General features: G+C 37.2%; 1 protein-coding gene across 8 annotated transcripts in view; it reads right to left on the reverse strand.

Moving 5' to 3' along the window:
- The window catches only part of FHIT (fragile histidine triad diadenosine triphosphatase), a 512,252-nt gene that overhangs the window by 373,719 nt on the left and 121,996 nt on the right, over positions 1–16,537 (reverse strand). For all 8 annotated transcript variants that reach the window (XM_085235677.1, XM_031555606.2, XM_085235680.1 and 5 more), the window contains one exon: positions 8,621–8,741. In XM_085235677.1, the coding sequence (XP_085091803.1) occupies positions 8,621–8,741 (121 nt within the window). The remainder of the gene's footprint in view (positions 1–8,620; positions 8,742–16,537) is intronic.

Below are 16,537 nucleotides of genomic sequence, written 5' to 3' on the forward strand. Positions count from 1 at the left end.
TAACTCTGTGTGTGCTGCATATCACATTCTGATGGCTGTGCTGAGGACTGATGTTCAAGATGTGCACAAAATGTAACAGAAACAGTGTTGTAATTGTCATCTCCTTCACTAGCCAGAAACTGATTTAAATTAAAAAAAAAAAAAAAAAAAGCTGAATTTAAATCCAGTTATGGGATGAGAAAAAAAAACAAAAAACCTTCTTATTCCTTTCTTTTACAAAGTCCCTGGTAATAGGTGCCCAAACGTAAAGCGCATGGATATCTGCAAGTTGATGCAGACTTTAGGGTTCTTAAAGAACTGAAGAAACTCAAGTTTAGGTGGACCCGAGTTTAAGTAGTGGTACAAATGCAATGGCAGCACACTCATCTTTTGTGCTTGCTATCTATTGACTGTTTATGGCTGTTGAATTTGTTTGGGCTTACTGATGTGATAAAAAGTATAAAATTACAGGTTTGCTCAATAACTACTCCAATTATAAATTTGCTCTCTACTAGACTAGAAAATAACTGCTGGACTAAAAGTATTCATTATCTATGAACAGAACTTCACAGCTTTTTCAATAACAGGAATGCCAGTTATGGGTTAAAACTCGAAGGAAGTATTCATTTTATCTGTTCTGAATCCAACCTCAGTTTCCCTGCCATTTTTCAGACAAAACTTTGCTACCTCTAAGTTTTACTTTCATCCTCACAGCTTTGCTTCTCTGTCTTTTAAACTTCCTACAGCTCCTTAGGAGGAGGCTTTTCTCACTCCAATTTGGTGATTTAGCCTGGTCTCTTGCTGTACTAAAATACAAGTAGGTAATTTTTTTTCCAGATGATCTCAGCCACCACAGTGACAGAAATCTCAATATACATCTACAGATATAAGCTGATACGGAAATGCTAAGATGCTCTGCTAATTGTTAATGACAGTAAACAAGAGAAAATGGGAGGTTGCAACTAAGCTAACAGTGAAATCTTTTTAAATAGGAAAGTGAATCCAATACTTTTAACCTTCAAAAATACACTGCCTTCATATAAAACTGGATCTTAAAAATTATAATGTAAAACATAAAAATCACAACACGAGGAAGACAATAGGGAGCTGCTATGAAATGTGACCTTCCACAGCTATCAGCACCAAACTTATTTAAAATCTTCAAGTACCACATTTTTTCATGATGACAAGAACAGGCTTTCCACACTGTTCATTGCTTTATGGGCATGGTGTAAGTGTGCATAATAGGTACCACAGCAGTGAGAACTCATGGACTAGCTTCAAAAACTCTTCTGCAAGTCCCTGGAGTATTTAAGGACAAACAGTGCTACTTTTAGAGGACATATATCAGTAACACACCTTCAAAACTGTACATTGCATGCCCCTGAACTACTCATAGCAAGTGCAGGCATAGTAAGTTGGGCTTGAGGTTAAGCAATTTATAAGGTCTAAACAACAGTGACAGTTAACAGGTGAGGGAATAAACCAAACTGAATTTCAGCATATGTTAACATGTAGCCTAGAATCTGATCCATTATGACACACGGCTCATTTTTTTCCTACACTTATCTTTCTGAGATCTATGAGCAAGGCTTTAAAGTCAGTTGAACACATCACTAAGAAGAAACTGCTCATTCCTCTATGGCATTTGGTAAGACGGACTTTATATCAAGAGCCAGATTCACCCCTGGGAACTCCTGTCTCTCCCACACATGGCCTTAGGGTACATTTTTTTGCTACATCCCAAGAAATTCTTATTATTATCCTGCAAAATGCATGTAAATGAGTAATCTGATTAGTAAATTACTCCATTTGCAAATTAGCAAAATATACGTTTGATTTCATTACTTCCAAGTCTTTATTCTTTGTGAAATTTGCACAGAGCATTTCATGAACACCACCGCGTTAATCTAAACACAACTACGCAAGCAGGATAGGTAAACGCTTATCATGAAGTACGTCTCCAACAGTGAGCACTTTTCAAGTGAGGCAAAATTTGAAGGGAGAGAAAGTATTCTTATTAGACCAAATGATGCAGTTGGAAAATAAACAAACAAGAACATAGAGAGACAGGCAGGCAGACCATCAGACGAGCTTTTGCACACAGAATCCTGAATCTATTATCTTCTGAAACAGTATTTCCTAATGTGAGTCAAACACTATCCCTTTGTTTGTAGTCTGCAAACAAAATGACTCCAGCCCTGACATAATTAACTGTTCTCTCTATCACCACTAAATTCAAGTGGCTTGCATACACAGAGCTGAACAGTTATTCTTTGGATTGTTTGAGCAGAGTATTTTTTCCCAGAAAGTAGGCTGTGAATACAACAAAGCTGACCTACTGGCTTGGTACTGCCAGGGGTACAGTCCCACCTGCCCTTTGTACAAGGTAGCTCAATTCAGCTGAAAAACAATAAGCATAGGACTTGTTTTCCTTATTCTCATTTGATAAAGAATCAAGACTGCTCAAACAGAGAAGAGTCACTGAAGAGTTTTGTTTAAATCTAAAAGCCAAACCAAACCTGAGATATTTTCTCAAAAAGAAATTACTGACAGTAATACTGACAGTACAGAAAGTAATTCCAAATCTCTTTTCCATTCCTGCTAATGAAACATACTCTCTATTTCCCCCATATCATACAAGATCCATTACTTATATCTGTTCTTCTCACTCACAGGGTATTTTCTATGCCAGTAAAGCTACTGCACCCCTCTTCCAACTCTTCTTCCAGACTACCTAGAAAAAAATTGAGAAATGCAAGGAATTCCCGTTCTCTCCTGTTGCAGTTCAACCCAGCAGGTGGCTGAGCACCACATGGTTGCTCGCTCACTTTTCCTTTCCCAATGTGATGGGGAAGAGAACTCAGATAAAGTAAAACTTGTGGGTTGAAATAAAACTATTTACTCAGATAGAAAAAAGAATAATAATTACGACAGATACGCACACACACACACACACATATATATATATATATATATATATATATATAAAAATAGCAAGTGATGCACAAGCAATTGCTCACCACTTCCTGAATGAAGCTCAGCTAGCCCCCAAGCAGCTGAACAGTGAGATGAACTCCTGCCTCCTTCAAAACTCCTTCTGCTTGATATCATATAGGATGGAATATCCCTTTGGCCTGTTTAAGTCAGCTGTCCTAATTCTGTTCCCTCCCAGCTCCTTGAGCCCTTGCTTCAAATGGTCTTGGCTCTGTATAACACTGCTTAGCAGCAATTATAAACACCAGTGTGTTATCAACATTGTTTTTGCATAGAACCACAGCTTAGCATCATACCAGATACTCTGAAGAAAACAGAGTTTCAGTCCCAGTTGAAACTAAGATGAAACTCATCGTAACAAGTGACATCATCTTTCTCAATGAGCTTTAGTGGTTGGCAGCCCTGCACACTGCAGGGAGGTTAGAATGAGAAGATCTTTGAGGTCTCTTCCAACCCAAGCCTCCTATGATTCTGAGTCCACACTATCTCTAAAGACCCACTTAGATTGAAAAGCCTTCACAGAACCAGAAGTTATTTTTAGCTCTTTGCTTGAAAGTGAACTGACACACCGTGGTACTGATTCAGAACTGCTCTTTAGCATTGCTCTAATGCGAGCTAATAACAGTAATGCATATGTAGCTTCTGTAACCAGCACTAAAAGAGTACTTTCCCACAGGGCTGGATATGTTTAATGTGTAGTTGTAATGGTGCAGGGTACATTACTGCAATATGCAAATGCAAATATTTATATTCTGCAATAACTGGTTTTTATTTGCTGAAGCTTAGTTTTATAGCAAATATTAACACTTCTTTGGGCTAAAAAAACCATAAAAATCATAATTATATAGCATAAATACAGATGTGATATATGTGCAATGTACAAGCCAACTAAATCACAGTTAACAGCAGCTCTGTAACTTCAGGAGAAATTAAAACTTTGTACACGTGCTAAACACTGGTTTTCAAGCTAAACACCATGGTTTTCAAACAAACCTGTGAAAGAACCTGTCTGCCTAGAGCCAGCATGCTATCTTCAAAGGAAAAAATCTATCAGAACTTAACAGAATTAAAAATTACTTTTAATATATATTATCACACAGTGCTGATTGATAGGTTTTTTAACAGCAAATACGTTAATAAAAGCATCAATTACATTGTCATAGCGCAAAATATGTCAATCTCAAATAATACAGCACTTCTGATAACATATGACAGTGCAGCTTATAAACATATAAGTTGTAAAGCAAACCAGATGCTATTCTTACACTAGATGACCCTCGGTCCCATCCCACCCATGAAACAGACCCAGAACAATTACACTGCAGCTTTGGGTGTTATCAGATCTTTGAAGGAGCATCTGGTTCAACTAATGTTTTCTCTAGTCATTAACAAAGGAACAAGCCACAGTAATTCACAGCACAGCACGCTGCCTCAGCAACAAAAAAAAAAAAGACCACCAACTTTGTATGGTAGATTTTTACATATGCTCTATTTCTTATAATCCCTACAATTACAATACCTTCTGTAAGAAGACAGCAGATCCCTATGGAAAGATATAATACTAAGTAGTCCAGAACCACTTAGTATATTACAGTTAAAGTGTCTTTTTTTTCTTTTTTTTTCAAATGGAAAGCCTTTTTCATAATCAATTCCAGATGAAAAATATTTGTAAAGTGCTTCATTTACTACATGCACACACATGTGCATGTCCACTATGAAGTACAATAAAATTGCTTGGTTCTGATAACCCCTATCTCATTGCTCCCAGATGGAAAGCGTGTTGTTTTTTTTTAATAGCCAATTCAATAAACTGTTGAAAAATGCTTTGTATAATATAGTATTGCCATAGATCTGATGTTTGTCTCTGTCATTACATTTTGCATTCAATCAATTTACAAATGTTGTTGTGTTCCTGTTGTGCTAGTTTTCCTTACGGCATCCTGAACAGAAATCCAAAGATCAATATCTTGTCTGCTGAAAAAATGTGGGACATAACAAATGAATAATTTTATTTACAATAAAAGTCCTAGCCCCAAAGTGGATTCTGCTAATGCTCAAAATCATTTTTCATGTTTAACACAAAATGGAAGCAAGTACCCTGTACAACGCAGTGAGAAAATGATAAAAAACACAGTTCACTTAACTGTGAATATACTGAAAAAGTGAGTGAAACCATGTAAAACCATGGTGTAAGGCTAGGATTGGATCTATAAAATAGTAAGCTCACAAAGTATTTGTAGCCACACAAAGTTCATGTCAAAGAACAGATGGATTTTCTTAAAGACACTAAAGTCATGCTCTGAAGCATGGAAGCAGCAGTGCTATGAATGAAAGAGAAGGCAGGGAGAAATAGTTCCTGCCAACTGCATGACCTGATCCACTTCTTGACTTGTGCATTCTAAGTGAAGGAAAGACTGAATCTGCTGACGACAGACACATCCCCCTGCACTATTCCAGCTACTGAAAGCTATCTTCTCTAATACGTCTAAAAGTTGTTCAAGACAGCCACAGATGGCTTTTCACAATCCATCTTCATAGAGCATTTCCTTTGAAAATGGTATTGATATCTGTGTAAGCTTGCTGGGATATATATACACAACAGGCAACTGTCAAACTGCTCAGGTGTGTGCTGCATGTAGTATTCCCATCTAGACTCCTGGCTCCATAAGAATCCACAGGGGCTGCTGTGTATCATAGCACTTTTGTACAGAATAGAGAAAAAAATGCGCCCTGAAACAAACGCTCATTCAGCAAGACAGCCCCCAGAACTATGTGCCTGGCTGCTCTGAAATAAGACAGACAAGAGAAGGAAGAGCCATCTTTCACTTTGAAATATAGAGGTGAACAAAGCAGGTACATATTCCTCACGTCATTGTGAGACTTAACTGATTTGCTGTCCTCACAGAGACTGAGAACAAGCACCTCTTGAGCCTTAAATGCGTTTCCATTGGATGACAGTAATGGGACTGGATGTCCAAAGGGGAATAGACACTAACCCTGCATGTTGAGTTATGCACAGCTTCCCCTGTCAGGTTGTGCCACAAGAGTTGAATGATTTTGCAACAAGAGCCAATTGCATGAACATACTTTAGCTTGGACAGCAGAGATCGCAGTTTACTGTCAGACCCCTACTCAATATTAAGGTAGCAGTCACTTCCTATTCAACAATCTGCAATGATCAGTACACGACAAAGGTTTGTGTAGCCATGAACTACTGTGCAGCCATTAGAAAGAAGCCTAATCCTGAGTCAGATAAGGCATCTCTCAAGGAACAGGACTTCTCTTTCCTTACCAGGAATAGTAACTCCTGCTTACTTGTAGCACAGTCTGATTTTCAAATGTCAAGCTGAATTCACAGGATTGATAGCTAGAAAGAAACAAAACATTTAATTTGTTTCCTGAGCAAGTATGCTTTGGCATTGCTCAAATCACAAAACCCAGATCTGCACAAGACCGTTTTTCTGAAATTTCTCAGAATACAACAACTCTATTTTAAAACTAGTGCAGCAAATACACCACTCCAATCCTACGTTCTGTTTCAAGAGGGAATTTCAACCTTACAAGTTAATTAAAGCCACCACCTGGAGTGAGCTGGCTTCAAACTGATTTCCTTTGTCTCTCTAATGCACATGCATTAATATTTTATTTTCTAGTGGAAAAAAAAGAAAGAAAAAAAGAAAGAAAAAGAAAGAAAGGAATGTCACAAGTATGCCAAAGACAAGGCAGATAAAATTATTGCAATAAAATAAAGAAGATACACTTGTTACTGCCAGATCTTGAGACAAATGCTGCATTACACAGACACTTTAAAAGCTTACAACTGCAAATTGCTCTATTTTACATACTACATTCCAGCCTTTACATCAAGATCTTTTCTATTATTTTTTTTTTTTTCCCTGTAATGAGGAAGAAAGTGTTGGGGCTTTATTACCTGAACATTTATTCAACAGAGAAACAAAGACTATATTATATATTACAACGCACAAGCTATTAAAACAATGTGACACTCTAAAATATGCTGCAATACTCATTATGGGATAACAAAGCTAAATCTGAGCAAATAAATCTATCTGCCAAACAGTCAGCAATAACTACACAACTAGAGTTTATAATCTTTAATTATTTAAGAAGAAAAGAAGCTTGTAATAATTAAGTTTTACAAGCTCCTTAAAATGACACTTCTAGATGCTCACAAAACTTTTAAAAAGTCTCTTCCAGCTGAAATCTCTGTTCTTTGCTTAACAACAAATGAACTTGTTCACTTAACTAACTAACAAAATCATTAACTATTCCTTTATAAGCTTCCTCTTCCAGCACAGGAAACATTTTGTTTACTCTCTGGCCTGGACAATGCATAAACCAATATGTAGGCATTTATAGGCTCACAGCCACCAATGCAATACACTTTTCCAATAGCTTTGAAAATATTTTCCCTAAAATTATGAAGAAACTGTAAATCATTTTGATTTACATCAGATACTTTATGAACTTTTAATTGAGAAGAGCAGCTCATTTAATTCATTAAAACATGTTAGTGAGACAGTAACATGTTCAACATTTCTAGGAAATTTGTGCATCTTTGTCATACGTTTATAACGAAACAATCTGCCTTCTGGAATGAACGGAAACATTCAAAACAGGTGCACAGAAGTTCTACACTGAAGAATTGTAATAGACAGGAATAATGGGAGAAGATTCAACACTTCAGAAAGAAATAAAATACATTTGTAGATTAAAAAATATATATCAGAATCAGCAGATTATACGTTAAATTGTGAAAAAAGAAAAAAAAAAAAAAAAAAAACACAGAAGAAAAAGAAGGTTTTAAATGAACTCCAGACGTGTTTTCAACATGCATCCAGCCACTGTCTCACTGAATTCCCATGAAAATGTTACCATAAAACTCTACGGAAGTGGACTGATCACTTGTGAGTGTTTCTGAAAAGTTCAACTCTTGCCACTGAAATGAGTGCAAGTTACTCAGTTCTGACAGTGAAATAATATGCAACACTACAAAATGAAAATAGAGGCATTTACCATTCATGCATAGTCATCTTCCCATAACGTTTCTAAAGAGAGTTTTACTTACAACACAGGGCTTCATTTTTTTTACTCAGAAAGCATGTTTGCTACACAGATGGTTTATTTAATCCATTCCCACCTAAATTAATAAAGCAATCTGCTTCCCCTTCTCCCCTTCCCCCCCAACCAAAATAATAGCCTTCATACTGGATTCCGCTGCCATTTGACAAATTGCATACACTTAGCTACGTGAACTTGAACATTCTCCATAAAGAAGCTATCACCGCTAAAAATACATGATGTTATTGAAGATGTGTTTTTTAGCATAACATGGAGCTTAAACAGTAGCCCCTCAGATACACTTTAAAATGCTTTTAGTAGCACCTGGCTGCTTATACATCTTCTGTGGTGAAAAGGTCAATAGAAATTCACCTCTAAGGTCACAGTTGCTAAGCAACTGTTTTCGGCAGTTCTGCATCACCAACCAAGCGTGTTATGTTCCACCGTCTGGCTTCAGAATAAATCCGCGCAGCACCCTACCTGGCCTGAGAAGCACACCGAGCTTCCCTGCTTCTCCCAGGAGTGCAGATGCCCATGGTCAAGGCACAGGTCAGAAGGATACGGCCCGGGACCACCGGCTTGCGATTCACGAGAGCAAAGGAAAGCTCGGTCTTCAGGAAGACCACGGAGGGCTTGATGAGGTGCTGGCCAAACCGCAGCATGATAGACGTTATCCTCTGGGTCTGAAAGAGACAACAGTTGGGATGACTGAAGCACAAACTTTGCTTTTCTGGACAACAGGAATAAGACAGCCAGATTGTCAGAGTTCATTCTGAAAGAAAGTGTCTTCTGTGCTTATCAAGGTGCCAGAAAGTCTAACCCAGCCTTCTGAAATCTTAAAGTAAAAATTTTACATGGACTCTTTAAACCCTTTTCTCATCGTCTTGGCTGAGCTACTAAATTCTGGACAGGATGTAACTACTTCTTCCCATTGTCATTTGTTCAGTATTACATATGTTTTGAGTCATATGTGCTTGGAAAAGGACAAATGATATCTCACATGCCCTTTGCACAACACGAGCCAATGCACACAAGAACTTAGAAAATACAGAAACTACATCTTCTAAAATAATGTCTCCACTAAATATCTCAACTGAAGGGATATCAGTGACTAAGGAAAACATATTAGTCATATTCTGTCCAGGCTTTCCAGTTTGAACAAGTGAAATGTGAAGATGAATAACTGCATGCAACATTTTCTCTTATACAGAAAGCCAAAGATTCCCATTTTCATTCACTAAAACTTTCTCTCCTTTTGGCGAGAATGGAAATCCTTCTTAAATAGCTAAGGTGCAACCTCCACGGCATCTATTTTAGGTCTTTAAGCCCCGGAGTATTTAAAGTATTTAATTCAATCAGAAATATCCAAAATGCTGCAGGTTAAAATATGAAGAAATGTAGAATTTTATGTGACACAATACTTCAGACACATCAAAAGCATTGCAATAACATTACCTTGCTTGAACCAAATGACTAACCAGAAAATTCAGTTCTATAGCTTTGTTCGATTGGGAAAGACACTATTAAGAGTCAAATGGGGTTCTTTGCTGCTGTTCTCTTCTTGCAAGCCTATTGTGCTTACTAGGCCCAAAGTGCTGGACGCATTTTAGTTCCTCAGTATGGATTCCATTTTCATGGTTCTTAATCTAAAATATTTATTCTTATTTAGTGTCCCACTCCTTGTGTCTGCCCCAGCTAAAGGTACAGGTACATAAGTAACCTTAAGTGAACAAACTGGAAAAGTGAATTTGGAAAGTGAAGTACATTTATCCTTTGGATGGAAATTCTGGCTTTTTCAACCGATTCCATAAAAGAACTTAACTAATTAAATATAAGTTAGGAAGAGGCTGTAGTCATGAATTACATCAGAAAACAAAACCTTGTACAAGATACAAAAAGTGATCACGTGGCTGTACATTCAAGCAATATGTATTCTCTGAGGAAGCAGCATCTTTTTTTATTTTGAAAATCACAATGCTCTAGGAGACCAAGGGCAAGTAGAAAGTGTAGTCATCCCTGTTTCCAAAGACCTGAAAACATCCTAAAAATACATTTTTCCCATAAATTAACAGAAGATTAAGTGTCTGAGAAGATGTTTTCTTCACTAGATATTAAACTCAGAACTTGACAAGATACAAAATCAAGTCTCTTTAGATGCCAGAAGAATCCCTTACTAGAAGAAACACCTGCTATCTCGTACTGATGTCTGAAAAAAGCAATTATTAGAGTCTGCAATCAATCTTCCTCTTTTCTCTTAAAGCAGCTCATCAGCAACCTCACTGTGGAGGGTTTCTCATTTTGCTTACAATATTTATATATTATACGATAAAGAGACATGGCTCTTAATAAGACTTTATCAAGTTGAGCCAACATCCTGAATGAATACATCCAAGATATATGCTAAAGTAAACATACACAGCACTATTAGGCAAAGAGTTTTGGTCACCACTGCTCTTTTCCTGACGAATGTTTTCAATGCTTTCAGTAACAATAAAGAAATACTTTTTCAACAAATTTTGAAAGGATCCATACACAGGATTTGACTATCAAATTTAGATTATACCATGTATCTGTCATACACCTACCACATGCATCTGTAACTTCTTTACTGCCTTCTTTGGATATAAATGTTTGCTTACTTTATAATACTATATAATAATGTATCTGTCTTTCTCTTGATTCGGACTAAATAAATTCAGCAAGCGTTTCAAACTTGTGCTGGTTGCACTATACAATACTGCAGACCTCTCAGCACCTTCCTCTCAAATTAGGAGATTATGGGATTTTTTCCTTGAACAATTACTCATTATCTATTAGGCATATGTAAGCTGCTTTCTACCCTAGTTATCCTTTGTACTTTTTTTCTGTAAAGTATGATTGCCTCTAGTTGATATCAATACAGATATTTAAAAAAGCATTAGGGAAATGAGTAATGGGTGAACCAGAAAAACCCATGGTTGTGCAGCAGTACACTGCAAAAAGGAGAGAATATTCCAGAGTGCAGTGAGGCAGGAAAACGCTTCCAGCAGAGCAGCTACTAAGTCATCTGAATCCTACCTGCTCATTGCCTGAATGACCTGCAAACAAGCAGAAATTGATGCAGTACAGGTGTAGGCATGCAGGTCACAAGATGCAAATAGTGTGTGCACAGGGTTTCCCAGCTGATTGCAATCACCTCACTAAGTCTGCTCCTCCAAGGAATTCAATTCTTCTCGTAATGAGGAGGTCATTGCCAGGTGGAACCAAAATCTAAATATAATTGGTAAAAGATGTTTCTTCTTTAATGATAGTAGTCTTTCTAATCCCAGTAATAAGGAGGACAATTAGGTAGTAATGTTAGAAAATGAAAGAAATCCATTTCTGATAAAAGAAAATTTCAGCCCAGTTTAACATAGTTTCTGTTCTGACTATTCAGATGAAAAGTGTATTTACTCTTCCTCATATTGCACATATACATTACACTGCCTATTTCATCTGCCTCATTTTCCTAATTAAATTTCCTTCAAGCTGTGTTCTTGCAATTGTAGGTGGGAATACAGTACTAAAGGCTAATGTTGCAAGTAGACTAATTTTACAGCCACAGTGGATCTGAGATCTGTGTAATCTCTACTAGAAAACAAAACAAACCACAAATTTATATTGGCACTCTACTTTACACCCAGAAAAGAGTTCTAAAATTAAGCAAAATGTTGAGATTCACTGCCATATATTCAAATGCTACTCATGCATTTATCACCATTTTGAGATCTAAACATATGTTTCAATTCTCCAAGTATGGTTGGTTTCAGGGGTTGACAGTTTTGTTTTGTGCTTTTATAATCGTAGAATGGTTTGAGTCAGAAAGGACCTTTAAGGAACATCTATTTCCAATCCCCTTCGCCATAGGCAGGGATATCTTCCACTAGATCAGGAGGCTCCGTGTCCCATCCAACCTGAGCTAAAAACCATGGAGGCTGCAGAATTGATGGAATGAAATACACAGGATAGGTGTATGCTTTTCACAGCTGTGTAGTAAAGAACAATATGGTATCAAATGACTCTACGGCCCATAAGGGGTGATGGCGCTAATTCTTCAGGCTGCCTTCCTGCCTTTACAGACCAGCAGGATGCTTAATAGAGGCAGTGGTGATAGTCCACCACACTCTTTTATTTCATCATACAGCTACTTGCTCTTAGATAGGTGTTGAGATCACTGCCTGCTGGGAACCAGGTTTGATGCGTTTACTGAGCAATCACGTGAACACTCTCCTAAGGAACAACAAATTTGGTTGTGAGGACAGAACACAACAATGCAAAATGGGCTGCTAACTTAAAGTGCATATTTTGCAAAAAGCCAATTATATTGCCATTATTGCTGTTCTAATGTAAATTAATATTTCAGAAACAATCTGAGTATATTTTAAAATTTGCCAGTATTAATGTCACCTTCTCATTAATTTCGATGCTCCTTATTCTGCTACTCAGTTTCACTGTAAAAACACAGCAAAAGAGCAAAATATTTAAAAAGCCTTATACAAATATCTACAAGACAAGGTAACTTGTACCACACACCATTTAAGGGAAAAAAGTAATTCTTCAATAAATAATGCTTAAGGCTAACTTCAGATTTTTCTATGGCATTTTCTAAACTGTCCTTTATCTTCCACAATTACATCAGTAAAGGCATATCTGGCATTCTTCCAAAGTTTGATTGTGTGGAATGGGCTGTCTGTACTTACACACCTGAATTCTGCATTATATTGAATGAATGACAGACAATGAAGAACTGCTATCTCTCGTTGTGTAATGCTTTCCTATTTTGTGAAGTCATTCCCCCCCCTTGCTGCCTCTTTGCAAGGATGAAATCCACACAACTCAGAGTATTATTTGGCACTAGCAATGAATGTTCTTGTTTTAAGCAGTCAGAGTTGCCATTTTGATCAAAGAGTACTTTAAAATAGTAACAAAATGAAAGCATATTATTCTGAAATCAGTCTGGTTTTTTTTACTATCCCTTTGTCCCTGGAGTGGCTATATCTCTCAACATCCTCTACTCCTATCCTTGTAGAAGATTTAACTATTATTTAGAGCCAAAATATAGCATTCTGCTGCTATTTCTGTTCTGAAAAACCAAGAATTACTGTAAAATTAGCAAAGGTGTGACAGTCATAGCCTAGTTTCTCTCAGTGAGGTTGGTACTTAAAACTCTACACATAGCACTGAAAGAAGCTTGAATGATTATTTTCCATTTTCACCACCCACAGAAGCTACCAAACAGAAAGCCCATTAAATGTGATGCATGCAGCCAGTCCTGGTGTTGACAAGTACTGATTTCTCACGTCATACGCAGATTATGATGGACCTGAATCCACTACATGTGGCTTCACCTGCTTAATCTAGCAGCAAAGAAAACATCAAAATTATTGCTATTTAAATACATTGCCATTTTCTCAGCATGGTCAATCAAGGTAAATTATCTACATGTAAGATGAAAATAGACTGTGGTCTGTTGCATACTACCAAAGCACCATAATATATATGATGCTAAAGACCATCCATTTGCAATCCCATTTGCAGAACTGCCCCTTCCCCTCTCCCCCATCTACAACTGCCTGCTTGTAGCTTTTGTATTACACCAAGGGACCTAAGAAAACATCCATGCAAGGCTGACTGACCAAGCAGCACCCAACCCTAAGCTCAGCACAGTCCCAGTAACACTAACAGCACCAGAAACAGAGCAGTTCCTGCAATGTCCAAGTGTCTCCGCAAGCTTTTTATCTTATTGAATTAATAAACCCAATACAAACATTTAGAGGAAAAGGCAGGCACTGTACTTCATTTAAGAGTTCCTCAGGAATACAGATGAAGAGTCATTTAATGAAAATGCATTGCCAGATTTATATTTATATATAGCTAAAACTAGATAATGGACTCTTTACATTTATGTGTGGTGCATCTGCATTTAATGCTAGATGTTGGAATCTTTAAGATACCCCATTACCTTTCACATTATTATCTTATATATGCACATGCATTCCAAAATAAAGCCATTTAAACCATGTTATTCCATGTATACTGGAATTAATAAAGTCTTGTTTCAAAGGATTTATGTCTCTCTTTTTGCCATAACTCTCTTTGTTCCCCCCACTAAAATAAGTCCTCCTCCATGGCCCTTTACAGCATCCTGGTCAGGTGAATGACAGCAGTGCTGTGGTTAATTCAGGTTTCTGCAGGTGATGAGTAGCCAGGCCAGAGGTGCTTGCTGCCTGCTGCCAAACACTATGTGTAACAGCTGGGAGGATAAAGGCACTCCCACCTCAATGAGTAGGAGAAGGATGTGCAACAGAATAACAGACTGTTCTAAATGTACAGTCTAATTCTATAACTATTACCATGGTATACACACATAACTGATTATACACTACACAATTAAAAGATGAACTGTTGAATTCTTTTTTTTAAAGGTTTATACAACATTCACAAGCAAAATGCAAATGTGCATGGCTTCCTTACTATTTCTGCTTCATTTAAACCAGTAGGATTGCAAACTGCATGCAAACAACAGTAGAAAGAGAATAGAAGAAATTGCTGTAAACATGGAAAACAGCTTGCAAATCTTTCAAAAATACAGACTGCACATTTTAGTGAACTGCTGTGAAGAAGGGTGGTTGTGGGTAAAGGAATTAGTCTGAGAAAGAGGCAGCACACTTCCCTAGGCTTTGCTTCCTCTCTTTGCCTGTGTTTTCTCTGATTTTCCACAACTCATGCTTTACAGGGTATCTATCCACAAACAACTACAGGCCATAGTATGGTTACCCAATACAGCAACTGTGAAACTTAGGCTCTCTAACTGGAATAATGGAGAATGAAGAAACAGAACAGGAGCTGTGCAACCCCTTCAAGCAATTGCTGCTGCATGCATCTCCCAAAATATTTTATATTTCAACATGTCCTCCTGAAATTTCTTTATTATGAGGTTATTTATGGTCTTATATCATAATTATGTCACAGCATTTACTAATTTGAACTGTAACTCTATGCACAGCATTCTCCAGCTTGCTTTTTATTTGTAGTTGCCAAATATCCAGAAAAGCATGCAATTGAATCTGCCTATAAGTACCTTAAGGTTCCTGAATTTGTTTTCTTGAAGGCATTCTCAGTGATTATTCCTGGGCCAACTTTCTCTGTACAGAATTGCATGCATCACGTAATGAAGCTACAACCAAGCAAATAATTTTATATTTTTTTGCTGCATTTCTGTCTTCCTTTCCAACTCCAGATCACTACAGATGTGATCAAAAATGTTTTAGTATTACTCTTTTTAACTTTCCAAGACTAAAGAAAGAAAAGCAACACAAAATATTTGTGGTCACACAATGAACTGGAATAACTGAGACAGTATTATGTTCTCATTTGTCAGTAAACTTGATAACATTTCAAAGAAGAGCTGGGTGCCAGATGACTGTTCTGCAACTAATTCGGGAACAAATTTCTGTATAATCTACTGAAAGTGCTTTGGAGTTCCTTGCCAGCAAGGCTTTCTAATAAGATATTCATGAGTAATTAGAAATCTATAGACGTGATTAAATCTTAATCTACAATCTGCAGGATGAATGTCTAGGCTGAAGCTCTGCAAACTGGCAGAGAGCTGTGCCAGAGGTCCCTCAGTAGGTCCAAGAATTTGGCTGACATTTGTCAAAGCTGAAGCTCTGATTTATTTGTGAATTTCTCAGACTGCACTGGTTTCTTCTGGACAGATAACTCTAAAAAGAGACTGCTAGCTCATTTCCACAGCTTTCCAATACAGCCATGACTGCTCGAGTATCAAGATAAAATATTTTACAGAAAGTGGGGATAAATTGGTTATTTCTAATGAAGGATTTGGACTACCACTGCACCTCTTAAATAATGGATTTAATTTGCATTGCCTTTATTATTTAAAAGATCATTTCCATGATCCGTACGGACTAGACAAGCTACCCAGTAGGTGATTCTATTCAGTAAAGCCAAGTTCTCAACAACTTTTATTTTTTCCCAATAGCAAGAAGTGGTTACAGACTTAAACATGAGACTGACTGAACCCACTGAAAAATTCATTTTCTCTTGTTGTAAGAAATTGATTGGCTTATGCAAGTGCATTTCCCAGATAGAACAAAACATCCGGACTTCCTACGTATACTTGCCTTCTCATGTCACAAAATCTGCGCACTTGACACACCAGGGTGAATGTAGTCTAATAACAAGTGACATGTAGGCTAATGTCAAATAGGCATTTAAAGAAACAGCTTATCTAACTAGTCCAGCAATTGCAACACACATAGCCATTGCCCTGATGGGAAAGAAACATTTCACTCATCTAATCAGCCAAAGATTTCAAAGAACTATGGAAAAGTAAATAGATATACTACAAATGGGAAAACAAAGCAGAGAGCCTCTACAGAGCACAGATTGCCAGAAAGGGATAAAGGAAAATCTTTTTTACCTTGGTCAATCTAATCAA

The sequence above is a fragment of the Meleagris gallopavo genome, chromosome 14 (genome assembly GCF_905368555.1).
Source record: "Meleagris gallopavo chromosome 14, MGAL_WU_HG_1.1, whole genome shotgun sequence".
Lineage (NCBI taxonomy): Eukaryota > Metazoa > Chordata > Aves > Galliformes > Phasianidae > Meleagris > Meleagris gallopavo.